At 49.8% G+C, this 26,563-nt stretch overlaps 2 protein-coding genes across 2 annotated transcripts; one reads left to right on the top strand and one right to left on the bottom strand.

The window, feature by feature from the left end:
- Positions 1-17,709: 17,709 nt before the first annotated feature.
- Positions 17,710-23,406, bottom strand: FBXO2 (F-box protein 2). Its single transcript, XM_057430787.1, has 6 exons — positions 23,309-23,406; positions 21,706-21,981; positions 20,319-20,445; positions 20,126-20,221; positions 19,652-19,787; positions 17,710-19,229 (listed from the first exon to the last, which is right to left on the bottom strand). Exons 2-6 carry the CDS (start codon positions 21,953-21,955, stop codon positions 19,095-19,097), a joined length of 744 nt encoding a protein of 247 aa, XP_057286770.1. The 5' UTR covers positions 21,956-21,981; positions 23,309-23,406; the 3' UTR covers positions 17,710-19,094.
- Positions 23,390-26,255, top strand: LOC130610723 (F-box only protein 6-like). Its single transcript, XM_057430786.1, has 6 exons — positions 23,390-23,474; positions 23,589-23,902; positions 24,509-24,635; positions 24,825-24,920; positions 25,279-25,414; positions 26,071-26,255. Exons 2-6 carry the CDS (start codon positions 23,644-23,646, stop codon positions 26,215-26,217), a joined length of 765 nt encoding a protein of 254 aa, XP_057286769.1. The 5' UTR covers positions 23,390-23,474; positions 23,589-23,643; the 3' UTR covers positions 26,218-26,255.
- The last annotated feature ends 308 nt before the right edge of the window (positions 26,256-26,563 follow it).

Genomic DNA, 26,563 nt, shown 5'->3' with positions numbered 1-26,563 from the left:
AGGAAAAGGGGGAGAGGAATGGCCTGAGCAGTTTCTGTTCTGAAAGAATAAGTCCCTTTTGGTCATGTTGTGCAACTCTGGAGCTTTCCCCTGGCATTGACCTGCTTGCTCTGCCTTGGGTTGAGTTGCCCATGAAATATGGGAGAAGTACTTGGAAAGAAGCAGGAGCAGAACTTGGAAACTGCCCTTGGAGTCACAGAGCTGAGACTATTGGGTCAGAATCCCCTTTGAAAAGGGGAAGAGAAGGGATGGGAGAAACTTGAAATGCTTTGTGTGCGACTCTGGCTTTTTTCCCTTGCTCTCTGCTGTCAGCGTGCTATCCCCTGCCAGCAGCAGCATCTCTGATTACAACAAATGAGGAAGAGAAGGCCTGCAAGTATGGCAATGCTCTAATTGTGTGGCTTGCTGAGGAGAGCTGGGCTGTGGTTCTGTTAGTGTCTTTGCTAAGAAAAGGTGGCCTTGCTCAGAGATGCTGGGGGAAGAGAGGAAACAGTCTCGCAAATGTTTTTTTTCATCCATTGTATGCATGTGAACCTTCCTACTGGGTTCAGAAGCATCTGTAATACTGTGTATAATCCCCCTGTAGCCCCAGATGCTCAAATCTTCTCCCATCCCTTAGGGATAAATTGGAAAGAACTTGTAAATTCATAATTAGGGACCTTTTTAAACATACATTAGCTCTTCCAGTCGATCAGGTGAATACATATTTATAAGTGTTCTTAAGATGTGCCATCCTTCACTCAGTGAGGTGTAATGAATCCATCATGTAAATACATGCTCAGGTGCAGAACGGAAAAATGCTTAAGCTATCCTAAAACATACTCTAAGGATTTTTCCATTCTGCACCTGGGCAGGTATTCAGCTTGGCTTCTCTCAAAAGTCATAATAAAAGAGATAGAACCATATACAGTGCACAGGAGTGAGTTAAAATAACTAATTCACCTTTGCTGCTGAGATCAGACTCTGAAGAGCACATATTCCAAATCTGAAATAAAACCTCTTCAGTAACATACAGGCAATGGTGCTGTAGATACCTGAACCTGACATTTCTTGCTATCTAGTCTCTGCTCTGGTAAGACTTAACCAGTTATACATTTCTAGTTTTGCTCTGGAACATGGAGTAAAGGCTTTCTGAAGACGCTGAGCTGGTTGAAGTTGTCCCCATGCTCTGATTCAGGGGCAGGACTTCCTGAAGCTAAGCTGCTCAATGTGCTGTAATCGAAGCAAGGTGCTGACTGCAGAGGTGATGTGATGTGATGTGATGTGGCAGGGATGTCCTTGTGTGTGTTGGCAGCTGTGGCCTGGTGGGCTGAAGAAGGACTCCAGAGGCCTCTTTAATAATGTAAGCTCTGCACATCATAGAATCACAGAATGGTTTGGGCTGGAAAGGACCTCAAGATCATCCAGTTCCAACCCCCTGCCATGGGCAGGGACACCTTGTGCTAAACCATGGCACCCAAGGCTCTGTCCAGCCTGGCCTTGAGCACTACTAGGGATGAGGCATTCACCACTTCTTTGGGCATTCACGTGCTGCATGTCTATGGGGGGACTGCTACTATTGTGTGCCTTGGTTCCCCTGATAGAAATCCAGGTCCATGAGCTGCATGGGGAATACTGGCTGTGGAATTACTGAGTCACACTGGGATCTAAGTGTGCTGTTATGGGCATTGTAGTGCCCCAATGCCTGGTGCCTAATGTGTGCCACTGGCCCAGTGGTTCTGCAGTGTTTCTGTATTTGGGGCAGCTGGTACTTGAGAGGGCTTGGATTCTGGACCTTTCTTTCTTCCTCCGTGTGAGCAGTTCTGAGGTCTGCCATGAGAGATGACGACAATGAAACCTATGAACCCTAACCCTCTCCTCTCCTAGGGGAGGCATTGGGGCTGGTAGGCTGTCAGAAGGAGGCTGATTTGTGTGCCTGCTGTTGGCTCTGGTGCTGACTCTGGGTAGCCTTGAACAACCAGCTCTGGTTTCCTTCCTTGTACTGCAGTTTCTGACTGCAGAACCTATTGTTTAGTACTGGTTTGAGTATTTAATTTAGCGTTCTTCTACTCACAAATGGTAGTAGTAAATCGCAAAATAACGCTGGGGCATCTCCCTGGGACTTATCTGTGATTACAGTTCATCAGGGCTGCAAGTGCTTCATTGGGCTGAAGCCAGAGCACTCAGTTACACTCCAGATCAAACTTGTCTCTGAAATCCTCCTCTCATGGCAGAAGAATTCACTTCCTTCAAGTCAATGGGTGCCAGGGGAGGGCAATGCTCACTGTTACAGCTGGAAGTGAGCCTTTGTCATCCTTAAGCCAAGTCAGGTCAACTTGCAGACTCCTATCCTGACCTTAAGTAATAGAATCTATTCTGCTTCATTCAATGCCACTACTTAACTCCTTAGAAAGGAGGAGACAATTACTCTGGAGTATTAGCAACTCTCCTAATTTAATGTTGCATGGAATAGCTGATGCAGAAAGAAATCTGGGATTTTATGGCTCTCCGGAGTCTGCCTACCCCAAAAGAAAGGACTTTTTCACCCAGAACAAAGGGAGTATATTTTGTAGAGCAACAAGTCTAGAAATGCATAGGAAAGGGGTGAAAAAGCCCATTTGTCTTCCATGCCCGTTTCCCCATAGATTCATTAGTTGCTGTGCGCCACAGGGATGCAGTTGCTCCTTGGCAAACTAGCAAGAGGAAAGCTGTGCCCTCAAGCAAGTATTTGCAGGTGAATCCTGTGGACGTGGTAGCCTTTGTGATGCTGAGATACCTCTGCCTCGATGTGATTTACTACACACCTAGAGATACTAGAGCTGGGAAGCTGTATGTATCTTTGCATTCTTCTAGTCCAGCCTGGCTTTGTGTGAGCCCTACTCATTAAATCTATGAGATCTAACATGTACCATTTGTCACCTGCCACAGTCCCCAGGCTTAAAATGTGTAGCATGGGACTGCTGCTGGGCAGATGGAGATCAACGTGCTGGGGAGATACCTCCCTTCTTTCTGACAGCCCTTTTCCTCCTCAACAACATACCTGTCTGTAAGTGCCGTGTTTTAAGGCAGGTTGATGGAGCTCTAGTTCTCTCACAAGGCTCTCAAACTCCCCCTCTGAGCTATGATACAGAGAAATTGCTTTTAATTTACTTTTGAACCTCTGATTACTGAAAGCACTTGTGGGGACTGTATGTTTGGGATGCTAAAGCTGGGGTTCTGCCAGCATGGAGGTGTGTGGGCTGTTCCTATATGGCCTTTCCAAACTGTGCCTGGTTTGGGGAATATGCTGTGCCAAGCTGCTAGGAGGATCCTGCCCCTGCCCACCTCATGCTCCCTGAACACTGCTGAAGGGTTTGAGTGTTACTGGTGACTGACAGGTTGATAGCCGAGATCTGCCCCTGGTACTGACTGCCAGCAGACCCTTCCCCAGTGATGCCTTTCTCCATTTATAGTGTCCTGGTAAGTTTGTCTTTAGAAATTACCATTTCTGATGCTCCAGCCTGAGGATGCAGTTGAAAGGTTTCATTAATTGTTATAGCTTATTATGGTTTTAATTACTGCTTTTTTTAATGTGGGCTGAGCTTTCTGTAACAGGAATCTGTTTGCACTCACTGTTTTCTTTACATAAAGCAGAGTGCTTTACCATCTAATTACAGTGGCCTTAGAGTTGCTGAGGGGCAGTACTCATTACTCTTTGTCCCAGCTTATCTCTTGATGCATTTTCTAGTTTCTCAATTATTTCCTTTTATGTTCTTTGCGTTGTGAAGCCGAGGAATCAAATCAAAACCAAGCAGGAGGGTCAAGGCTGGGGGGAGTTGTGTGCAAAACCCCATCAAGTGCTGCTCTGCAGTGCTGGTGTGTGCTGCCGCAGCTGGATGTAACAGTTTGTCAGGGAATCAGCTCTTGGCACTGGTTTCGCTGCTCCTTCTTCCCTAATACCAGGAGCAGAAGGAGGAGTGATGGATTTCATCCACCCATCACCACCTCAGACTAAACCTAATGGTAAAGTAGCAGGTGGGGAGCTGGAAAGAGGCAGCTGGCAATAGTGCTGTGTCCAGGTACTCATTAAAATCTCCAACTCTCACCATGCCCATTAATGACTCATTAGCTGTGCTCCCAGTGCCCCACTGCAGTACTGGTTAGTTTAACAAGCCCTTTCACACAGTACCCGTACAGAAAAGGGGGGTCTACATGGCATGTGGATGTGCTGGTGGCACTGGGGCACCCCCAGCCTGACCAGTGGCCAAGTGTGCTGTTGTCCCCAAGGTTGGTGATGGGTTTGAGTGTGAAGCCAGCTCTGCTGCTGCAAGTCCTCTTCCTGGCAGTGAGCAGTGGGGGTACTGGCTGCTCTCCTGCCCCAGGAGAGGGGAACAGGCAGGAGATAAACTGCACCATGTGCTCATGGTGACCTCCATGCTCCTCTGGCTCCTGCTCTAATTTACTGAGGCCCCGTGGTTTATTAACTGTACTCTTGGAATGATGGATGATGCTTATTTAATGCAAACCTGCCTTTGGTGCTGCTACTTCAGCAGCTGCTGATTTGTTTTCTATCCTCCTCTGCATCAGAGCTGGTAGTAACCTAGCTGGGAGCAGGATAAGACACTGTTTTCTCTGACCTTGATACAGGCATGAGCTTGTCCCTTTTCCTCCCGCTCCACCAGCCGCCACCTCTCCTCCTTGCCTTGGTAAGAGCTGGCTGCAAGGCAGAGAGCACTGCATACAGAAGCAAGGAAGCCATGGGTGGATGACAACAGGGCAGCATCCTATGGGTGCCAGTGGGTTTGTTGATGGCAGGAGAGGGGAGCAGGCAGCAAGAAACAGATGCAGCCGGAGCAGGGACACAGAGGGCTGCTGCTCCAGGGTGCAGCCAGACCTCTGGAGAGGACCCCGCTCTACCCAGTCATCAGAGGGCTTCCTGCCTTCTGGACCTAGAGAGATGAATGCATCCATCCTTGAGCACTGGCAGTGTTCAAGGCCAGGCTGGATAGAGCCTTGGTCTCGTGTGAGGTGTCCTTGCCGATGGCAGGGGATTGAAACTGGATGATGTTAATGTCCTTTCCAACCCAAACCATTCTATGATTGTGATCCCCTCCGAGAGGGGAGGCAGGTTTGGCAGTGGGCAGAGACAAGAGCCAGCCTTGGTAGGGATAAGGAGAGAAGGAGCAGTGGCTGTGGGGCAGGACTGAGCTGGCCTGGCCCCCGCTGGTGGGTGCTGGGGGGGGGGGGTGTGTTATTAATTGCTTGGTTCTGCTGTTACATGGCCCATTTGCAGCTTTTTCGTGTCTGTTTTGAAACTGTGAAATGAGGCACAGTAATCAAGGAGGATTTTAATAACCATCCCAGCTCTGACATTTAAATTACAGATGGCATTTTCAATTAAACAAGCGCTCTCAGCAGGTTTAATTTAGCTATCAGTTCTGCTTTGTTCTTTAACTGCTTTCTTCAAAACAGTGATGAATTCAAAACTTGCTCTAAAGGGAGAAGGAGCTGAGGAGGGATTGGAGTTGGCAGGAGAAGGGGAAGCCCCTTCAGGGGATGCTGAGTGTGCAGAGGGAAGCCAGGGACTGTGGATGTGAGACTCTGAACTCCCACGGCACAGATTTGTGCATAGGATGCCCAACATGCTGCTCCTCTGCAGTGTCATTTTGTGTGCCTACATGCACAGACACAACACTGTGCTTCCAAAGGCAACAACACCTGGACTTGAGCACCCCATCTGTTCCGTGGCTGATCAGGTGTCTGTGTACAAGCCTGCCTGCTTTCACTCCTCTGTTCCATACCAACTTTCCGATGGCAAAACCTTATGCATAAGCCTAGAAATCAGGCCTGGCTGACATAACTGGTCACATACATCTTGGTGTATACTGCATGGTGTTGTCAGAATGGGGCTGGTTGTACTCCAGCTCCAGAGTGGAAGCTGTGCCTGTGCACTGACTGCACTGCGCCTCTGTTCTCCCTGTGTGAACCCGTGCTGCACTCCTGCAGTGTTACTCCACCTGTATTCCATTGCTGTCCTGCTCCTGAGCCATGCATGATGTGTTTTCCCATAGTATAACAGCTGGTGGACTTACTCATGCACTGCTGCATTCACCTGCAGGCCCACAGCTCTCCTTCCTATCCTTTTACTGATGTATGCTCCCATTTTGTGAGAGCATCCCAAACCCCCTTGGAACACGAGTTCCCCCTTACTTGCTTCTTCCAAGCAAGGCTGAGGCTGTTTCCAACTCAGCTTAAACCTGAACCTAGCAAAAGAGGACCCTAAAGGGCAAGGATGGGAATTACTGGTTTGGCTCAAACTTAGCTCTCTCCTGAATGGCTCTGCCTTGATTTTCTTCTCTCTTACTGGCTGTGCTGGTTGCTGGCACACTGAGCTTGGTTTGCAAGTCCTTACGGCTCCTGGGAGCTGCTGTTGCTCGGGGCTGCCTGTGCTGAGAAGTGCTCCAGGTCTCTCCCCAGGAGAGCAGCAGAGGCAGGGAAGCAGTGTGCTAGTTGTGTCATACAGGGAGTTTAGCGCTGCTCTGCAAAGCCTCTGTTGCCTGGCACTCTGCATCTGTGTCATGCAGGCACAATGAAACACTGGTGGAGTTTGCTCTGTAATTGAGGCAGGGGTGAAGCTGAGGCAACCCTAAATGCTGTGTGCCCGAGGCCAGTCTGTGGGGTGGACATGGCTGCTCTTCTCTTAGTACAGATAATGCCTGGTAAGTGGCTCTGGAGCGCTGACTGTTCTCCCTCAGTGTCCCTCCGTGTGCACTGTAAGAATCTCCAGGTTCCTGTGGCCCTGCATGTTCAGCTCCTGCTTTCCTTGCCTCTCTGTGTGGCAGCCCCGGTGAACAGCACAATTACAGAACAAGGATCAGTTGTGATACTGAGGAATGAAACTCCTCATTTCAAGCAGTGTAACTTGGGGAAGCCCTGCTTGGGCCAGAGCTTAAAGAAGAGATGGGACTGGGAATCGTGCTGTCAATAGCCAGGTCTGTGTACCTGTGTTGCTGCAAAGACCTGGGAGTCACAGCTCACATGAGTGTAGTGCTTCTGGTCCTCAGGTGGTGACTTCTGGGACAGAGGTGTGTGGCATAAATTGAGGCCACTGTCCTGGGCTGCCTTTGGGGTGGCTGCTGTGGCACTTGGAGATATGAACCCTGCTCCTTCCCAGCTGTCAGAGGAGCCTCCTGCATTTCTCTGCAGCATAAACCAGGGCTGGATAATTTCATCACCGCTAATAACATTCCTAGTGAAGCAAGCTACAATAATGATAAGGGTAATTGAATCTCATGCTTCAGGGATAAGTTGAGCTCAGAGGGGGATCAGGGAGGAATTCATTTCCCACTTCCCTGTGGAAACTGCTTTGCACAGGCGATCATCTGTGTTGGAAGGCTGATGCTTTCCCTGGCACAGGGGATGGGCTGAGCCTGGCAGCTGGGCTCCAGGACATCCCAGTTGCCTGCTGCCTGTCCTGGCTCTCAGCGCTCTGATCTATGGCAAAGGGTGAGCTGGATTTGCCTGCAGTCATTGCTGGAGAAAGTGGAGAGCAGAGATAAGGGGAGGGGAAGCTGTCAGTCCCGGCCTGCTGGGGTGTGCAAAGTGTGCATGAACCACAGTGCCAGGAGGGACAGAAACAAACTCTAAAGTTAGCTCCTGTGTGTTATGTTCCTGCGCTACTCGCTTGGTGTAGTAAAAGCATGTGAACAGCTTTGATAGTGGTATGTTCTTCCATGTCCAGAACACTGCTTGGATTTTTAACTTGGATGGGCAGGATGCACTAACCCTCAGAGACATGCAACCAAGTGAAGAATATGAAGCCAGGCTGTCCCAAGAGTTGCCAGGAGACAATACCAGCTCTGTTGTCAGTTAACATGTATTGGTTTTGGCACATCTAATCCCCAGGATTTGGGAAGTCTCTTCTTGCCTGTCATCAGAATAGCAAGGAGGTCTAATTCCTGCAATTGCAGTGCAAAAGTTGTTCATAGTATTTATGGTGGAAACTCAGTATCAAGTAGTATAGTTTGAGAACATCCTGACTGGGTCGAAAACTTAAAAGGGGCAAAATACACCTGTGTAACTGATTTGTGTTATCCTCCTAGCTCCTGGTACCATCTAGAGGTGCATGCATTTCAGTGGTGTCTTTGGGCATCTCTTAACACTCTTACCTCAATGGATCATCGGCCTTTAATTACCTCAGTTACGTTTGTTAGGAAGGTTGAAGCATTCCGAGGTGTGGGAATGGAAGGGGCTAAAGAGGGTGATGTGTTGTTATTTAAGAATAAACTGCTGTGATGCAGCTCAGCTAAATGGAGCTTTCAGACCTATCTGTCAGAGTGGGAGCTCTCACCAAAAAGACCTGGCTCACTGAGCTGCAGAGAGGAGATGCCTGGAACACAGTGGAGAAAAATGTCAGAAGCCAACCATCTGCTCCATAACCAATCCCTCTGGATGGAGTTATTTCCTCCAGTGCTTGGCCTGCATAGGGTCAGACAGTAGGGTTGTCTCATAAGTGGACATCCAAGACCTTGAAAATGAGGTGACATGTTCAAGAGCCATGCAGAGCAACATGTTGAATCCAGCAGCACAGAGATGTTGCTCTGTTCAGGAATACTCTGGAGCCTTATTTCAGTTCTTGGATAACAGCTTCCATGCTCAGCTGTGTTAGTCCTGGAGGGAGGGCCCCAGGAGGCACGAGAGCATTGCTATTCATTTTTTCACCTTAGTAGCTGTGAATTATTCATGGCACTCCACTGGCAGTGCTGGGGAGAGGCTTTCCTCTTCATTAGTTACTGATCTCTCCAGAAGCATTACACTCTCTTCTTTTTCCCTTTTTTTTTTCCCTGGGATCTCTTTAGGAGCAGAAGTTTGTCCCTTTGGACTTTCAAGGAGTCCTTTGCCATGTGCCTTTTGTTATTTATTCTTTATAATGAAGCTGCTCAAATTAATTCCTAAGAAAGACAGTGTAAAGAAACATCCCTGTTATTAAACAGTCTTCAGAGCTGTGATTAAAAGATTTCCAGGTGGCAAATGAATGCTCAGTGGACTCTGTGTCAATTGACTCATGGTGTGATTGATGGTGGCTAGTCTTACATTGAAGCTGTCCTTGATGTCTCTCGCCAGGTTCCTTCCCTGACTGTGAGCATGGGATGCATTGGGACACACAACAGCCTTGGTGACCAGCAGCTTGGCTTGGGACTAGGTCTCTCTCAGGGTGACCAATACCCAAAGAACCAAGGATAATCCCCCTGGATTTCTTTTGGTCAAGGCTGTGGTAGGTGGGATCCAGGCCCTCTTCCTCCTTGTTCATCAGTCAAAAAATGGGTCACATTCCTGCTGCTTCTGCATCATGAAGTTTGTCTGTTCTGGGTTTGGGTGCATGAATCAGACAGTGACATGTCTCCTACCTCCAGCCTGGCACATGACAGCATTCACGTGCAGCAGGCACACTGAGTGTTTCTCACTGGAGCTTTAACCTTCTTTCTCCAGCCCAAGCGCTTTGCCCAGACGCAGGTGTTACAGCTCTGCTTATTTTTAGTTATAGGTCACTCGCTGTTTTCTAAAGGTGTTGTTCATCTTTATCTAGTGACTTACAGGTGCACACAGAGTAATTTCTCCAGGTCTGTTTCCAGGGAGGACTGGGGTAGTGTCAAGTAGTTGACTGCACTGTGGTCTCTGAGGCCAGCTTCAGGCTCCTGATGACCTGTGTGGGTGAGGCAGAGAACCACTGCTGTGCATACTGATGGAGACCAGCTTTGTGGGAGCCTGCCAGGCCAGGAGGGGTGATGAGCAGAGGTGAGGATGGGAAGTGATGGCTGGTGTCAGGGGAAGAATGGATCAGAGGGTGTGAGTTGCACAGCAGGCATCAGTGCTGGTGTGGCTGTGAAACAGACCCTGTAGCATCACTCTTGCAAGCAGGGCTGTGGGTTGGAGCAAAGCCCTCTCTCTGGGGCACTATGGACAGGGAGCAGATGCTGTAGCATTTCATCTGGGTCTCTATGGCATGCTCAAACTGTTATGTGTTACATGCCCTGCAGTGTGCTTTGTCTGTGCTTGCTGTGCAAGCTCTGCCTGCCTCTTTGTAAGGTGCACAGCTCAGCAGGACAACAGTTCCCAGCAAAACCTCCCGAAGACTTTTAAAAGGCCAGAGGAGCAAAGGAGGCATGAAACTTAGTCACAGTCCAAAGGAAGGTCGTGGTTCATCTGGACAGGAATTGCTCCCAGCTCAGCTATTCCCCTCTCCTTCTATCCAAGATGATTAGCCTTATGAAGGAGCCAATGTGATGGAAGAGTTTGAAAGCAGCCTGGAAAAGCTTGGCTGAGGTTTCTAGGTTGCAGTACACAAGTCATTAGGAAAACAGCAGCACATCTCAGCTCTAATGCTCTCTGGAGATGCAGGTTGCTGTCTGGCCAGGCTGTGGTGTGGAGACATAGGGAACTGGACATGACTCAACTATTCAGGCAGTTCAAAGGCCTCTGCAGGCAGCTGCTCCTCATGTGTGTAGGGAAAGGTTGTGGCATTGCTGATGAGTGTAAGCCACAAGGGAGAAGACCCAGAGTGTGTTGCTGTAGCCTGGCAACAGTGTTTGGCACTGACATCCCGGGGCAGGACAGGCCTCCGGTGTCTTGCAGGACAGATGTCACTACCCAGCACTGACATGCTGACAAAAGGCAGCGTGGTCCCATGTTTTACCACGTGGTAGATACACCACTGGGTGTCTGGAAAGTGTCTTTCCTGGTTGTTTTTCTCCCTGCTGAGCATAACACCTCTTTCAGCTCCTTCCTGCCACACAGGTGAGCAGCCCTGATGTGCTCAGGGAGGAAGACCCTGTGTGGATCCCCATCTGACACCGAGTGGGTGGTGTTACTGAAGAAGACAGATCTTGACATTGGAGCTTGGAAATGAGATGAAATGACATTCATTTTGCATGCAGGCAAAAAGCACAGTAAATGAAAGGATTAGATGGAATATGTGTGAAGGGAAAGCTCTTGTCCTGATCAATAATTTAAAACTTCCCAGGCAAGTGAGAGTTAGGGCTGTACATACATAGCAGTTACACAGGGCTTAAAGAAAGGAAAAAGGCAGGAGCAAAAACGGAGCCTTCCAAGCAGCTATTAGAAACCCCAGTTTGCTCAGGTTTACTGGCTGCACTTGAGCTGAAGGTTGCAGTTAAATGCAACTGGAACAAACGCCCGTTCAGGAATTCACAGTTCCTTCTGTTCACATTGCCTTCAACTTTGTCCACATCGTGGTAACGGAAAGGGGAATAAAACCCGAAGCCAGGCCTGTCCCCTGAGAGGAATGGCTTTCTCTTACTGAAACCGTAACAATTGAGATGCTTTTTCATGTTGTATGCTGACTGTTTTGGAACTTGTGTTCCACACGGCCATGTGCTGTGCTGGAGGCTGTGTGAGGCAGGGAGTGAGGCTTGGCCGGGCAGGCAGCGTGGTTCAGAACACAGAGCTGCGGACCTGGAACCCTTGGCTCTGTTTGCAGGCTTCCTGTGTGACTCCTAGCCAAGGCAGGTGATGTCCCTGCCATCCCGGTGCTGAAACAGGGCTAATGGCTCATTGAAGGTAATAAAACCTGCTGATGGTTCAGAAGCACATAGGTATATTGTGGCCCTCATCCCTGGAGCAAGTACTGTCTACATACAGATCAGAAATTAATGCATCCCATGCTTATTTAAGGATGAGCTTGCCTTTTAGGCTCACCTGCCTGTATCAAAGCCCCTTTCCCACCTCTTTTCCATCCATATTGAATCCCAAACTCTCTGCTAGGAACAGGAGCACTGAGCTTCATAAACTGTCTTGAGCAGCATCTCCTTTTCTATGAGGAATGTGTCAAACCATAAGTAGAGCAGCTGAAACACCCAGTGGCAACTAATCGGTGTAATTTCCTTTGTTCTGTCTGCTTTTCTTCAGACCCACTGCTACAACAGAATTCCTAGGGAAGACTGAAGTCCTCTGCTTCCTCAGATGTACCATGATGCATTTTCAGCAGCCCCTGCCCCGGGTAGGGTTGCCCATGATGTGAGAAACAGTGGCATGGTTGCACCAGCAAATATCAGCGTTTCTTGCTCACTGATTTGAGGGGTCTCAGCTTGGATATTCCAGCAGACAGCCCCCAGGGGTGTCACTAGGAGCTGGGATCCCCAGATCCAGGTTATTATTCCAGTTAATCACCCAAAGCGAGGTGTCAGAGCTTTGCAAGCAGAAGAAGGTCAGCTCCTGTGGTGGTCCAGACCCCTCCCAGCACAGCAGCACCCTGTGCCTGGCATCACTGAGGGTTTGCCCCATGCCTGGGTTGGAGAAGGAGTGTTTTCATGTCTGTACCAATGATTTGGGATGGGTGTGAGTTATCCCCCTGCCTCTGCGCACTTCTGTCTACCCCTCTCACACCCAGTGCTGTGTTTCTTGGCTTTGCTTACCAACAAGAGCTGCCTTGTGCAGGTTGTTCTGCATGACTTGGTGGTCTTAAAGGTCTTCTCCAACCTAGCTGATTCTATGATTCTGTCACTGCTGGAGGCACTTGAAGCTGACACAGTCCCCAAGGGCACAGTGGGAAGCTGTGGCCTCTGCTCTCCCAAACCCTGGTTACCAGTGATGGTGGGTGACTGAGTTTTTACAGTGCAGGATGGGGACATGAGCATCTGAAAAGGGTGACTGAGGCTGCTGCCTGATTGTTTTTCTTTAATGTTGCTTAGAAACCAAACCCAATATTGCTGAAATCCACCAGCTCTGCAGTGCAGAACTCATTGCACAAGGGGAAAGGAGGATTTTTATTATTATTTTCTAGTTTGGGTTGGTTTTTTTTTTCCCCTTTTACAAGAAATAACTCACTTTTCCGCTGTTGGAGGGGGTAGTAATTGATCTAGAGCTTTGCAGCCTGCCTTCCGGAATGCTTTTATTTTGAATGTAGGAATAAAATTCTGTTAGGTCAAATACACAGCAATAAATACAAGAAGCACATTAGTTTTAATATATTGGATTATTCCACTTGGTGGTGGCGGGGGAAAAAAACCCAAGATTTAATTCCCCTGGCAATGCAGGCAAAGAAAATCGCTTCCCCTGCCCATTTTTTCCCTGTTAAGTAATTTTTGTCTGTCAGTGCCAGTGCTGCAGGCTTTGACAGGCTTTAATTTTACTTTTTTTTTTTAACCTGGTATGAAAGAAGGAAGTGTTTTCTCCAAGTAAATGGTCTGCAAATTCACTCAGTGCCTTTTATTTGGAGCTGTTACAGATCCCAGCCCTGATGGGATGTGTGGAGCTGGTGCTGTCAGGAAGGTGGGACTGTCACAAGCTGGCAGAGCAGGATCCCTTTCAGCTTCCCTCTGCTGTTGGAGTAGGTCACTGAGTTCCACACAGCTGTTGCTCTTGTTCCAGCCATGCTGGTGTTGGCTCCTGTTCCCACCCTGGAGCTTCCCAGCTAGAACTAGGATTTGCTTCTCCATGCCAACTGTTTGTGTGATGTACCACCACCCATCAGCACCACAACATCTGTTCTGTTGCATCTTTCCTTGTGTCCCGCAGGCTAGTGGTGGCTTAGGGCTCCCATATGGTGGTGAATGTATGCAGCAGTGCATGAATTTCTCCCCAAGTGATGTGCCTTGCAGTGCTGAACTCTTTCATCAAATCATTAGTTCCGTGCCAAGCCTTCCCTCATTTTCGTGTGAGAGCAATGGCATTGGATCCTTTTCCTAGAAGAGACAGGAATGATCTTGCTTGTTGTCGTGACAGGCAGGTAGAAGGTGGCTCTGCCGTGGACCAGGCAAGCAGCAGAGGCTGCAGCAGATATTTAGCTTGGATAACAGGGAGGAAGGGTCTCGGTGTGGGGAAGGACTGTAAAGAAGGTTTTGCAGGGGGTAAAGCCTTCATAGCCAGAAAGCTTTGAAAAAAGGCTGGATGAATCCGTGTCAGGAGTGATGTGCACATGGGAAGGGGTCTGCCAGAGACAGGAGAAGGAGACTTGGAGTAGACAAGCCTGGGGCTGTTTTGGTTTTAAAGCATCTCTTTCCTGTATGCAGGTTGGCAAGAGAGTTATTGCTCCAATAAGCAGGGCTCCTCCACCAGCACCTCGACTCTATCTGATAGCAGTTCTCTAAGCAAGAAAGACTTCACAATAATCCTGCTGGCAATTAATGCCTTTTGTTCAGCATGTGTGAACAAGATCTCATCTTAATCCAGTTCATTATTTCTCCTTGTATGGCACAGTCAACATGAAATTAGGTTTCATTTACAAATGCAGACTCATCCCTCACATCTGGATCGGGATTTTATCTGCTTCCTTTTGCAATGCTTCACATGTCAATATTAACAAGAGGAGCTGCGTGGTGTGTGGTGAGGTGGAAATGGCACTGCTTGACTTCAGGACCTTTTGGAAGGATTGCAGGTAGCAGAGCTCTGATACCATCCTCCCTCTGCCCCCGTCTCCTGGCCTTTCTCCGAGGAGCTTCGTGCTCAGGAAAACTAGCCTCTTCCCTCAGTGTCTGAGGCCATCCTGGCAATGCAGGAAGGCCAAAGGGGTGGTTTCTGGAATGCTCTGTGTGGCTGTGGACACGTGCCCGTGTCTGTGGGTTTAGTACTCCTGTGGTTTTCAAGGCACTTACCTGCGAGTGCCCGTACAACCCATCCCACTAACCAGGCTCTCCTTCTACGCTGTCCCCACCAGGCAGCTGCCTCATAGAACACTCCACAGCATGGTCTCCTTCTCCTGATTCTTCTGACCATCTACACCATGCTCAGGGGGAGGCATCTTGCTGCCAGAGCGTGCTCCCCTCCCCGATTACCTCCGTGCTCCTGTTCCTGCTTCAGTCAGCTATGTTTGCCCACCATCCAGCAGTCCAGCCAGCACTCATGACTTCATTGTGGCCTCTCTGCCTTTCTGGGTGCACTGATTGTGCTGTGCTTAATGGGTCTGCAGAGGTAACAACTCCAGATGAGTTGCTCTAAGTGCCCACAAGGGAGGTTAGCCAAGGACATGTGTAATATAGCTTGGACTCTGCCTTCCTGGGGAGGGCTGCTGAACTTTGCATGCAAGGGAGGTAGTTGAAGTGGCAGCGAGTGCCCGGCACAGTGTAGGAGGGGAAGCAGACAGCCCTGCTGCTCTGACCGTGATTCTTCTGGTGCTTGTGGCCTGGATTAAGGTAAGAAGGTACTCTGCAAGGAAAGGAATGTTACTGATTTGAGTGATGCTCTTAAATCAATGCCCTAGGATAGCCTTGGGTGAGTTGTGCTGTTTCCAGTTGAGTTTGAAAGGCAGGCGTTGATCTGTGTTCCAGAAAGCTTCCACTGCTCTGATTTGTGCAGTGACAGTTTAAAAGACTGCCTGCATCCAAGACAAGTGTGCTGTGAGTGCCTGTTGGCCAAGTACTTCCAAAAATACATGGGGTGTCCCAGATGGCAGGGAAAAGCATTAGAGTCTGTATAGCAGAAGTGGGGTAAGCATTGGGGTCTGCCTAGCAAAGCTGCTCTGCAGACCATAGCAGCAGGTATGTAAAGAGGAGAAGAGAAAACACGAAGTTGAGCCTAAGCTGCAGCCACAAGAAACGAGGTGCAGCAATGAGGAACAGGCCCACAAGTGCAGCACTTGCAACGCTACAGGGCAGCTGCCCCGCGGGTCTCTGGGCACGGCCGGAGCAGCAGCCCCGGGGCCGGTGCCTGTAGCCCGAGTGCCCTCTGCTGACACCAGCGCTCGGCAGCGGCTGCGGAGAGCAGCGGGGCCGGGGATAACCGGAGGTTTTGGCATCCCCCAGTGCGTGGTCTTCGAACGGGGCGGCCTTGGGGCACCCTACCAGAGCCTGGAGCTGCTGGGAAGGTGAAAGCGGTTGGGAGCCTCCACTGCGGTCTTGGCTTGAGACAAACTCTTCCTCAATACAGGAGGGAGGCTGACACTGAGCCCAGAAGTGTGCTCGTGTGCTCGCTTGGCTGTGTCTGGCCATTCTGCTCCTGCAGCACCTCTTCCTCACACACCAGTCGTGACCATGGCTGTCAGGTTCTGGTTTGTCTGGGTACCTCTGTTTTACACCCAGGCGGCTGTGTAAGGAGCTCAGCTCTCTTGTGTAGCTGTCTTGGTAATTATGCTCTAGTTATGCTCTCAGTAGTTGTGCTGCTTCTAAAGCTTTCCAGCTTCCTTGAGACTCTTCCCAGTTGAGCTCACTATAGCTATTCTCTAGTGCCTCCCCAATAGGAAAGCATCTTTAGGCTCTGTTCTCCCTAATATGTAAGGAGGCTGAAAAGGGCAGGGCAGTCATTGCCCCAAGGATGTCAGGAGATGCAGGAATTGTCTTAGCTCAGTGCCAGTGTTGCTCACCCATGGACTTTATTTTCCCCTGAGATACCTGTATGGTATGGGGCAGCACTGGACGAGGGGTGGGAATGGCTGTGTCTGAACTGCAAAGGGAGGTGTATGCCCAGGGGATGTTTCTGCACTAGCCCAGTGTTCTCCACTTCTTTGGAGGTTTACCACTCCTACCATACCCAAATGCAAAGGTAGTTCATTGGTTTTCCAACCTATTTGTGACCGTGTTCATCCCAGCTGTAGCTTTAGGCTAACGCCCCACTGTCCTGGCTTTCAGGAAGTGGTGTTCCCAGCCCCTACAAGCTGTTTGGTTTAGGGGAAATCAGTTTCCTAAACTATCCTCCCTTTTACAACTGGCTGGAACAGCTGTGCTTGCAAGCAACAGGGAATTGTTAGGTAGCTTTTGTTCTCTTTTCTCCCCCATTCCTTCCATTCCCACTCTTGAATGCCTGATGGGGGAGGAAATTTCTCCATCTGTCCACAACCCCCCAGATGGGTAAGAATAGATGCTTCACACAGAAAAATCCAATTAGACTTGACAAGAGATGTATGCTAGTGCTTCCTTGCCAGGGCCCCAGCTTGCTCTGGTCTGTTCCTCTGCAAGAGACTTCCTGTAAAAGCTACTACGGAAAACAAACCCCAACCACCCCTTTTAAGTGTAATGTCATTTATAGCCAGGACTAGCTGTGATGGGCTTCGTAGAAAAGGAAATCCCAATGGGATCTTGTACAACTGCAGCCACCAGGATGCACTTGGCACCCAGGCCATGAGATGTCAGCTGCTGAGAGCAGGAGGAGCTGTGTGGAGTGCTGTGTGTAGGGCTTCTCTTAGTGGCACTCAGTATTAAAGCAGGTAGGGTAAGGGGTATGTTCATGCTGGTGTCTTGGCCACGAGTGAGGAGATCACACTTTAAACTCTCCCTCTAGCTCTCATCATCCAGCTGTTTTGAGGGCTGGTTTGGAGGACATTTCTAGTCTTTGGGGTAGCTCACTACTAAGCGGCGTCTGCAGCAGAGGTGGCCGTGATGCACTTTGGTTTGATATGCAGAGGACATAAGAGCAGGGGTGATGGAGGGGAAAGGCTTAAATTCTGAACTGGTTCTGGACTCTCCTGGGTCAGAACCAAGGTTGAGCTCACAGCAGAGCTGCAGTTAGAGATGACCTGGAGGCCATCTGTCAGGGCTGGGCTGCGTAGGAGCCTTCCTGCACCTCTTCTGTGCCTTGCATGAATTCCCACTGTGCTTGAAGTGCCCCTTTGCCTGCTGCTGCTCTGCCCATCAAGTGCTTCTGACAGGTTCAGGCTGCTGGGTCAGGGAACAGAACATGTACCTCTTTCACAGAGACTCATGGTATTATCCAAGATACAGTGGCTCCTGGTTGTTGACATCAGTCCACCTAAATGAACAGAAGACACGTACTGAAGCACAGGACACAAACAGCCAGCACACAAGGGAAGATCCACACACAATTGTGTCGCTTTATTGTGTTTGCCCGGCCCGTGGCTCGGTGTGGCTGTGGTTTGGAAACATCCCAGTGCAGAAAGCCTGGGGAAGCAGAGCATGCAGTGACCAGCTCGCAAGCTCTCTGCTTTGGCTACAGTTAATAATAGTTACACTGCGCTTGTAAAGGTGCACTTTGATGCAAAGTGGCATTCAAGTATGTATGTGCTGGCAGCCCAGAAATGGAAGACAGATGGATGGATGCAAAAATGGAAGCCCCTTTCTCTCCAGGCAACCCCAGCTCTATTAAGGGGATGCTCTTCTGAGAGGACTCACCAGCAGGAACAGGCTTGGTTCAGGGAAGCTTTAGGTGTCTGTTCAGGATGGTGGCTCACAGCCTTCAGTGATATCAAGAGGCACTAGTGGGAGTATGGATGAAGTGCTGTCTTGTCAGTGAGCATATGGAGTGGAGGCAGACATGTACTTTTTGCAGACACTGCTAGTAGGCAGAAAGAGCAGAGATTCAGTGGGGCTAACAGCTCTGTGTGAACAGTAGTGCCTGCCTGCCAGGAGATGACCAGGGTGCTTGTTGCATGAAGCATGCAGAGGCCAGGAAGGGGTAGATGAGTTTGAGTTTGTCCCTAGACACCCTCCCCAGTTTGCTTCTAACCCATTTCCCTAAGGCCTTGGCATCTCCCCCCCAGTAATTACTGTTGCTTGCTCTGTCTGAGGGAGCTAAACAGAGCACCAGGGTTGGACACTGGAGAGATTTCAGTTCCCAACACTTGATAAATGGATGCTGGGAACAGCAGAAAAGGATCCAATCCTAATTGCTTTACATTTTCACTAAAAATTAACCTAACAGCACTTGGCAGCCAAGCTGGAGCTCCTCTGTGGCCAGCAATGACATCTATGGTTTATAAATGGGAGAAGCCAAGGTTCTCGTGAAGCAGTTGGTGATGCTTCAGATGGAACAAGGCTCTGGCATGTTCTTACACACAAGGACTATGCTTTTCTTTCTTCCCTTTTTTCTACTCTACCTTCTAAAAAATACACCCAAAGTGCCCCTTAAAGTTAAGGGATGCCCAAGTCTGGGAAGCAGGCAGGGCGCTAGTGGCTTAAAAGCAGGATCTGCAGGACCTTTGGGGATCTCATAGCTGACAGAACATCCGTGCAAGCGGCCAGGCTGTCTCTCCTGTTCACAATCCCATTCACATTCTTTGCACAGTCCCCTCGAGGAAGGGCAGATGGTGACCCCTGGCATCTCACACGCGCGTTAATGCGCAGAAAGGCTGTGTGCTCTACAGCCTGGAAGCAGCACCATGCAGAAACCATCCAGAGGCCATGGGATGCCCTGAAGGACGTCAGCTCCAGCATGCAGACCCCAGTTCTCCATGGCTATGGCTCCACTGTCACGCTGCTGTTGGTCACACGTACGCCGTACCATCCCTTCCAGAACAGCGTGTCCTGGCCACCGTGTTCAAAGCGGACAAAGCGGACCCCAGGCCCGTAGTTGGAAAAGGTGTGGGAGATCTTTGGGATGAGACACAAAATGGTTATTGGTAACTGTCAAACCACCATTGAACCTACCCTTTAGTGCACAGAGCCTTCACCCCACCTGCCTGAGTCACACCTACCAGGCTGGGTAGCAGTGAGGACATTTCCAGGGGGAGTTACTAGAAGGAGCTTTGATCCCATTGCTGTCAGAGGCCATTGAACCTCTCCCAGTTTCAGGCATCTCCTTCATCTCACACCTGCAGTGGTGGCTCAGCAAGCTCCCAGGTTTTATGTAAGGTAGCCTCCCAATATAATCCCTGTATTCAAACCTAGGGCCGTGGCTCCACAGAGCACAACAGCTGCCCTTGCCTCTAGAACTCTCCTGCTTCTCTCTGCTTGCAGACATTCCCAGTTCCTGCAGGTTGGGTGTTACCTGCTGAGCCCAGAATGTAACTCACCTCAGTCCAGTTGGCATCATTGTCCTGTGGGATGGCAATGGTCTCACTTTTGTACTCAGCCAGAACATCCTCGTTCTCTGACAGCAGCTTCACACAGAGCTCATAGAGGCAGCCGGCGTCACTGCGCCCTGCATACCTGTAAAGGAGACCTGCACTGCAAAAGGGCCAGAGCATGCAACCACATCTTGCTGAATGCAGGCTCCATCTCCCCAAGGTACTGGAGCCGTGGTTTGAGGTGGAACTCTGCAATGGTTCCTGCCCCACCCTACCACCTCCCCTCATTCACAACAAGAACCTGGTCTTTAGAGGGCACAGATGCCAATTTGAAGCTTGTGATGCTGTAAGCCAAGACCCAGCCCTGTCCCACATCTAGGGGATCCTGGGAGCTGAGGTGTTATGGTCCAGGGCAAGTATATGCCCTTCCTTCTCTTTCCTGCCTCTCTCTCTGACTTCTGAGGCATCCCTGCTACTTACCAGTCTCTTACCACAATTTTAGGCTGGGTTGTGTCCATCAGCTCTTCCCAGTAGCCCTCAGCCCTTAGGTCAATGACCTGAGCCTTTCGGCACCACCTGAAACACAAGATGTTAATGGGTATCACAGTCTCTCCTGGCACTGGGGCAACCAAAAATGTCCCCTTCCCTGAATAAGAGAAGAAAGCAGCCTTACTCATAAGATGTAACAAAGTACTTATGGACTTCTTCACTAGGGAATTCTTTTCCAAAGTCTCCGGGTAGCTCTTCAGCTTTCCAGCCATCACCTCCATTCTCTACCTCTCCCCAGTGCTGCAAGTCTTCTGCAAATGGCAAAAAAAAAGAGACTTGGATGAGTCTTAGTTTCTGTGGGCCTGGGGAACCTGACCACCTCTCCTGGGATCCTTTTCTGGCTTGTGAAAGGAATGCTGTGGAACAGGTTACCCAGAGCAGCTGTGGCTGCCCCATCCCTGGCAGTGTTCAAGGCCAGGTTGGACACAGCGGCTTGGAGCAAGCTGTTCTAGTGGAAGGATGAGCTTTAAGGTCCTTTCCAACCCAAACCAGTCTATGATTGTATGAGTTTGTATGTAGACTAGAGAGATGTTTGTCAAGTAGGGGTCAGGCAAATACCTTTAGCGTGGCTGAACTGAGTATTAACAGACTTTAACTTTCCCCACCAACGTGACCATGTGCAATGGCTATGTGGGTATATTTAAGTACTTCAAGTATTTAAGTACTTCAGAGAGATTATTTAGGTGTTTTGAACTGTGTTTCAGTACTTCCAGTTTTATAACGCAAGCACAGCCTGGGGAGGGATGCTGACTGCTGGATTTATCAGCTTTCTAAATCGCTAAGTGGTATTTCTAGAAGCAGGATTAACCACTGGACTCCTCTGGTCTCAGCCAGAGGGACCCTGGGTGCTGGAAAAGCTTCCAGAAAGCTAATCTGTAAACAGAATGGAGCAGCTGTGTTGATATTGCTTTGGTCTGTGATGTGTGAAATGTGTTTATTGCTGCTTTTGTTGAGGCCTGGTTACTGCTGCTTATTGCTGAGCATCATGTAGATCTGGCAAGCAAAGTTCATAGATTATCATCATAATGGCAGCCGCGGGGTGTGCACGGCTCCGACAGGCTGCAGGAAGGAGAATACAGACAAGGTTTGCCTGAGCTGCTTCAAGGAAGGAAGCCCAAAGTGCCTGGTGAGCTATGGGTAGACCAGCTCCTGAGCAGGGAAGGGCTTCATCTTTTCTGTCCTGGTCTAGCAAGAAGCGATCTAGAAATGCAGATGTCCCTCTCAGTACTGCACTGGACAGGGGCTCTGTCCCCTCCCAGTACTGGACTAGACAGGGGCTCTGTCTCCCCTGTTACTGCACTGGACAGTAGAGCCCTTTGCAAAGGCTGATTATCAAGTGTCTTCATGCCCATTAAATGACTTGGCTGCATTAAGTGATTTGACTCTTGGGCAAGAAGAAAATCCTACAACGTGGTAGCAACTAAGGTCTTTTTTCCAAAGACTGGAGCTGCCCAGTTCCAGTGACTGGTCACCTCTATGAAATCCTGGGGCTTCTTATGCCCGTCTCTCACCTTCACCACATGGGTTCTTGATGAGATTCTTCCTTTTCTTACTCAGGAAGTAGAAGTTTTGCCAGTTCTCTGCATTCTCCTCTGACTCTGCTCCAGTGAGGCCTTCCTGCTGACACTTCAGGATCCAAAGGGCAGCTCCATCAACCAGGTTCTTCCACTGGCAGCAGACCAGGCGGCAGGCCAGCACCAGATCCACCGCAGGTATGGAAGCCAGGATCCTGATCAGGACTGCTTCAGGGAGGGACTCCATCCTTGGGCCAGGCTGGATGAAGCCTTCTGAGAAAGGAGGGGGAAAGGAGCAGTGACAGAGACTTCAGACAGGAGGTCCCACACACACAGTGATGTCAAATGCTGATGCAGTAGGAAAAAAGGGAAAATCAGCATGTTATCTGAAAGCATCATTTTGGGGCATAGATTGCTTCCAAACCTTAAGGCCTCCTGACTCCTATTAAGTTAATGCCCTGAAGCACTTGAGTAGATTAACATTTTCTGTTTTAAGTGAAAGCCATTGGTTAAATCCATCCACAAAATGCAAGTAGCTGACAGCTGCAGTTTGGATGGTTCCCAGACTGGAATCTGTCCTTCCAGAAGTCTCTGCTGCTGCAAAACCCAGCTTTAGCAATGACTTCCTCTGCAGAGGGAGGCATCTGGGTGGGTTTTCTGCCTTTAAGAATATCACCAATGATGAATGCTACAGAGCAGCACCTAAATATCAGCTGTGAACATCCTGCCAACCCCATTTGCAATGTTTCATTCTATATCTGAAAGGCTTTTTTCCCCCTCAAGGGGCTGGCACTTAATCTCCATCATGAGCCTGTATAAAGCATGGATCAGAGCACAACAGAAAACTACTCAGTTGATATTCTCTAATACTCATTTTTTCTATGGCCTTATAACCTTGAGCAATTCAGTCACAAGTGTGTGCTTTAACTGGACACATTGATTCTGCACTCTTGACTCCCAGGCACTCTCTGCTGCCCTGAGCTCCTGGGGTGGGTGCTGCAGGAGTAAGGACAGATGAGTGTGCAGCTTGAGTGCCCTGTGACACTGCTTTTAGCTCAGCTGAGCCCCGATGCTGGGAAGCTGCCCACACTGCAGCAAACTGCACAGATGCAGCCAAACTCCTTACCAAGCCTAGGAGAGCGTTAGGGACAAAGCAGGTGAAATATGATACATGATGAAAGAGTGCCAGATGAGGCCAGGAAGGGAAGAAGGAGGAGTCACCACTGTAACAGCATCCTAAATCTAGGTGTTCTGGATGCCAGGCTGCCATGTGTCCTCTATCTGCACTGCAGACAGCAGGAGGAAACTGTCATTTAATATCCCCTGGCTGCATTGGGGATTTCCCATTTCCCTTCCCCTTTCCAACCCTCAACCACAGCCCTAAAAACTATGATTTGTAAAGCAGAGAGGGACGGCGCTGCTTTCAGCGCACGGGCCTGGTGCTGGAGCACGGCTGGAAGCAAGGATTCCCAGCGCTCCGGGAACGGGTGACAGTCCCTTTCCCACCCCGATTCACGTGCTCTTAAACCCGGCTCGCTTCCATCCATCCCCTGCTCTGGTTCCTCACTGCCCCCCCCGCGGGGTCACCGAGCATCCTTACCTGCAGCGCTGCTCAGCGGCGGCCGCGGCTCGGGTCGGGGCCGGCCCCCGCTGCCCTGATAAAGGGCCGCGGCCCCGCGGGCACCGCCTCCTTCCCGGCCTCCCGCCCCGCGCTCCGCCCCTGCGGAAGGGCCGCGGCCGCTTCACATCCACGTCCGGGGGCGCAGGTAGGGCCCGGGGGGGAGGGTACGGGCGGTGCTGGGGTGATGCCCCGCGGCACGGCAGCGTCCCCTGTGGGAGCCGTGCCGGTCAGTGGCAAACGCTCTGCTTCTCTGCCCAGGCTCTGCGCTGTCGGTGCCCGGGGGCTTCCGCCTCGCTCGCCGCCGCCGGTGTGCGATGACAACCATCTGCGACCTGCCCGAAGACGTCCTGGTGGAGCTGCTGTCGCTGCTGCCCGCCCGGGAGCTGGTGCGCACCTGCAGGGTGGTGTGCGCGCAGTGGCGGTACGTGGTGGATCTGACCACCCTGTGGAAGCGCAAGTGCCAGCGGGAGGGGTTTTACCTGCAGAACTTGGACGGGAGCGTCTCGGACTGGAAGGTCTTCTACGTGCTCTGCCACCTGAAGAGAAACTTAATCAAAAACCCCTGCGCCGAAGGTTTGTTTCATTATTTATAGTCCAGAGGACTCAGGGTTTCCTAACAGTCAGAATGAGTCAGTGTCCTACATTGCCCAAGCGCTGCTGGTGGTGTGGGGCTGTCCAGCTACTGATAGATCTCTGCTGGGGCAGATCTGCAGTGAAACTACTGTGGGGAGATAAACTATCAGTAAATCCCTGTCTTTGGTTGCCAGCAGAAAAATCTCCATCTCTGGAGTCACGAAGGCCCCAGTGCTGCAGGCTGGCTGTTAATTTGCACAGCAAGTACAAGATGGCAGTGAAACCATCAGGTGTCGGGATTAAACGTTCAGCAGCTGGGGAGTTTCTGTTGTCAAAGACTTGACTAACGTGACTGCAGTAATTCTGCTTTATTGCTGTGTTTCTGATGTGGTCAGGAAGTTGCTCCCTCTTGGCCTGGCTGCTGACAGCCACATTGAAAGTGATGGCAACATAAAGACAGGAGTCGCTTTCAGCTGTAGGAATAATAGAGTGTATCTGAAAACTCATCAAAGTAGGCTCCTGGCATTCTTCTGTAGCTGATTCTTTATCAAAAGCTGGAAATTGCACTGAGGTCCTAACACTCATCTTTGATATTGATGTTTTTAGAGAAATTTCAGCACTGGAAACTTGATAATAACGAGGGAGACAAATGGAAGATTGAGAATATGCCTGGGCCTCATGGAAGAGAAATCGCAGACCCCAAAGTACAGAAATACTTCGTCACTTCATATGGGTAAGAACTCCAGTGACCTGGGGTTGGAGACCTGGTTCCTGCCATGTGTCTGCGAAGGCACTACAGTCGGAAGGCTTGAGGCAGGTCACTGAACAGAAGGGTCTGGGGGGAAAGCTCTCAGGGAAAGTGCAGATGTTGAGAGGGAAGAGATGTGTTTTGTGACACTGAATGTTTGTATTGCTGTCGCAGGCCGTGCTTCAAGTCTCAACTCATCACCCTGCAGAAAGAAGGCTACTGGAACCAGCTGATGGATGAGAAACGCCCTGAAATTGTAGTCAAGGACTGGTAAGCGTATGCACTGAAAACTGGCATTGGCCTAGAGACAAGCCAGGTCTCTGGAGCTTCTTATGCTATAAAATTAGCTCTTTGTCCTTTGGGAGTTGTAGCTTGAGTAAAACAGAAGCTAAATCCTAAGTTTATTCAATAGGCTGTAAGGAGGGGGCGATCCTGTGGAGAGCAGGATAGCTGGAAGTATTAGAACTTCTTCATAGCTACATGGGTGACATTCCTTTTGTACATAGCTACATGGGTGACATTCCCCATCTGTAGATGGGGACCCCCTTTGGAGACTGTTCTTGACCACTGAAGGAAACTGAACGCTGTGTATTCAACCCTGCTCCCCGATTACTCCCTTCCTCTCTAGGTATGCTGCCAGATTTGACTGTGGGTGTCGCTATGAGCTTATAGTGAGGCTGCTTTCTGAAGACTACATTGTCCTTGCGGAGTTCCGCCCCGAGCCGGTGGTTATAGAGCAGTGGAATGATGCCGCGTGGAGAGAGGTGAGCACAGCCCAGTGGCTTTACCCCAGTATTGTGACACTTGAATCTTGAAGCCTGTCTTAGCCAGAAGTCCCATGTGGACCTTCCTTCTGTGCTCTTCAGCCTCCTCTGTTCAGTGCAAAAGGTGAGCTGTTGCTGTTACCAATGCTGAAGAAGCAGCAGTACTATGAAAGAGCTTGGGTTGGTTTGTAGGTGGCCAGGGTTTCCTAAAGAGTAACCCTGGGCTCCTCTGTTATTTTAGCTCAGTCTCTAATTGTTTCTGGTTTTCCATTGAAGTTTTTTGTCTAAGTTACAAGAGCACAGCACTTGTTTCTATTAGATCACAAAGCTTTGTTTTAAAACTACTACACGGATGCCCATGTTCCTTTCCTTAAACTGCTAAACGTGTTTAACTGGTTTTTTTGGCTCTAGATGCCCCATTAGGTTCTTGCATAGCAATCTAAGACTCAAGCTTCGTGTTACCTATGACTTAGGGTAGAGGCTGAATAAGAGGCTTTTTTTCCTGTCCCTCAAAAAAGGGAATGATGCTCTTTCAATGGGAGATAACTTTAGAATGAGCTTTTTCTGAGACCAAGACTGACTATAGTGGTCCGAGCTTCTCGCTCAGTGTTGGTTTATTTAGACAAATTAAGGATGATTTTCCTCTTTCTCTCCAGATGTCTCACACCTTCCAGAATTACCCACCTGGGGTTCGTTACATCTGGTTCCAGCACGGAGGCCAAGACACCCAGTTCTGGGCAGGGTGGTACGGGATCCGAGTGACCAACTCCAGCATCACCATTGGGCCCCTGACAATGTTATGAAGGCACAATTTGTGTTTGCTTTTACCTCAGGACTGTAACCAGGTGGTCTCAGGTGCACTTATTTGTCTGTACTCTCTGGGTGAGTGTCCTGGCTTTGTCTTGCACAGCTGATCTCAAACCCAGGCAGGTAGTTCTCCTTACAGCAGAACTTCTGCAGGCCTGGCCCTCTCAAAGGACTTCTGTCCTCATCTTCCTCCTCCTGCACTGTGGATGTTACTGCAATTACCAGTACCCTTCCAAAGGAGGAAGACCAGGACAATGAAACGACATCTGTTTGTCTAGTTAGTATGTCCTTGTGCTGCAGCCAAACCCTAAGTCTTAAACAGAAACCCTTTCTTGTTTGTTT

The sequence above is a fragment of the Pezoporus wallicus genome, unplaced genomic scaffold (genome assembly GCF_028554395.1).
Source record: "Pezoporus wallicus isolate ANWC-B61680 ecotype Strahan unplaced genomic scaffold, APGP_CSIRO_Pwel_v1 contig_11693, whole genome shotgun sequence".
NCBI lineage: Eukaryota > Metazoa > Chordata > Aves > Psittaciformes > Psittacidae > Pezoporus > Pezoporus wallicus.
This window is presented reverse-complemented; position numbering and strand designations above follow the sequence as displayed.

Coding starts and splice junctions, on each gene's coding strand:
- FBXO2 (XM_057430787.1), bottom strand. CDS start 21,955: ATGGAGTCCCTCCCTGAAGCAGTCCTGATCAGGATCCTGGCTTCCATA. Junction 19,788..20,125: donor AAAATTGTGGTAAGAGACTG/GTAAGTAGCAGG, acceptor TCTCCTTTACAG/GTATGCAGGGCGCAGTGACG. Junction 19,230..19,651: donor ATGATGCCAACTGGACTGAG/GTGAGTTACATT, acceptor CTCATCCCAAAG/ATCTCCCACACCTTTTCCAA.
- LOC130610723 (XM_057430786.1), top strand. CDS start 23,644: ATGACAACCATCTGCGACCTGCCCGAAGACGTCCTGGTGGAGCTGCTG. Junction 24,921..25,278: donor GAAATTGTAGTCAAGGACTG/GTAAGCGTATGC, acceptor CTTCCTCTCTAG/GTATGCTGCCAGATTTGACT. Junction 25,415..26,070: donor ATGATGCCGCGTGGAGAGAG/GTGAGCACAGCC, acceptor CTTTCTCTCCAG/ATGTCTCACACCTTCCAGAA.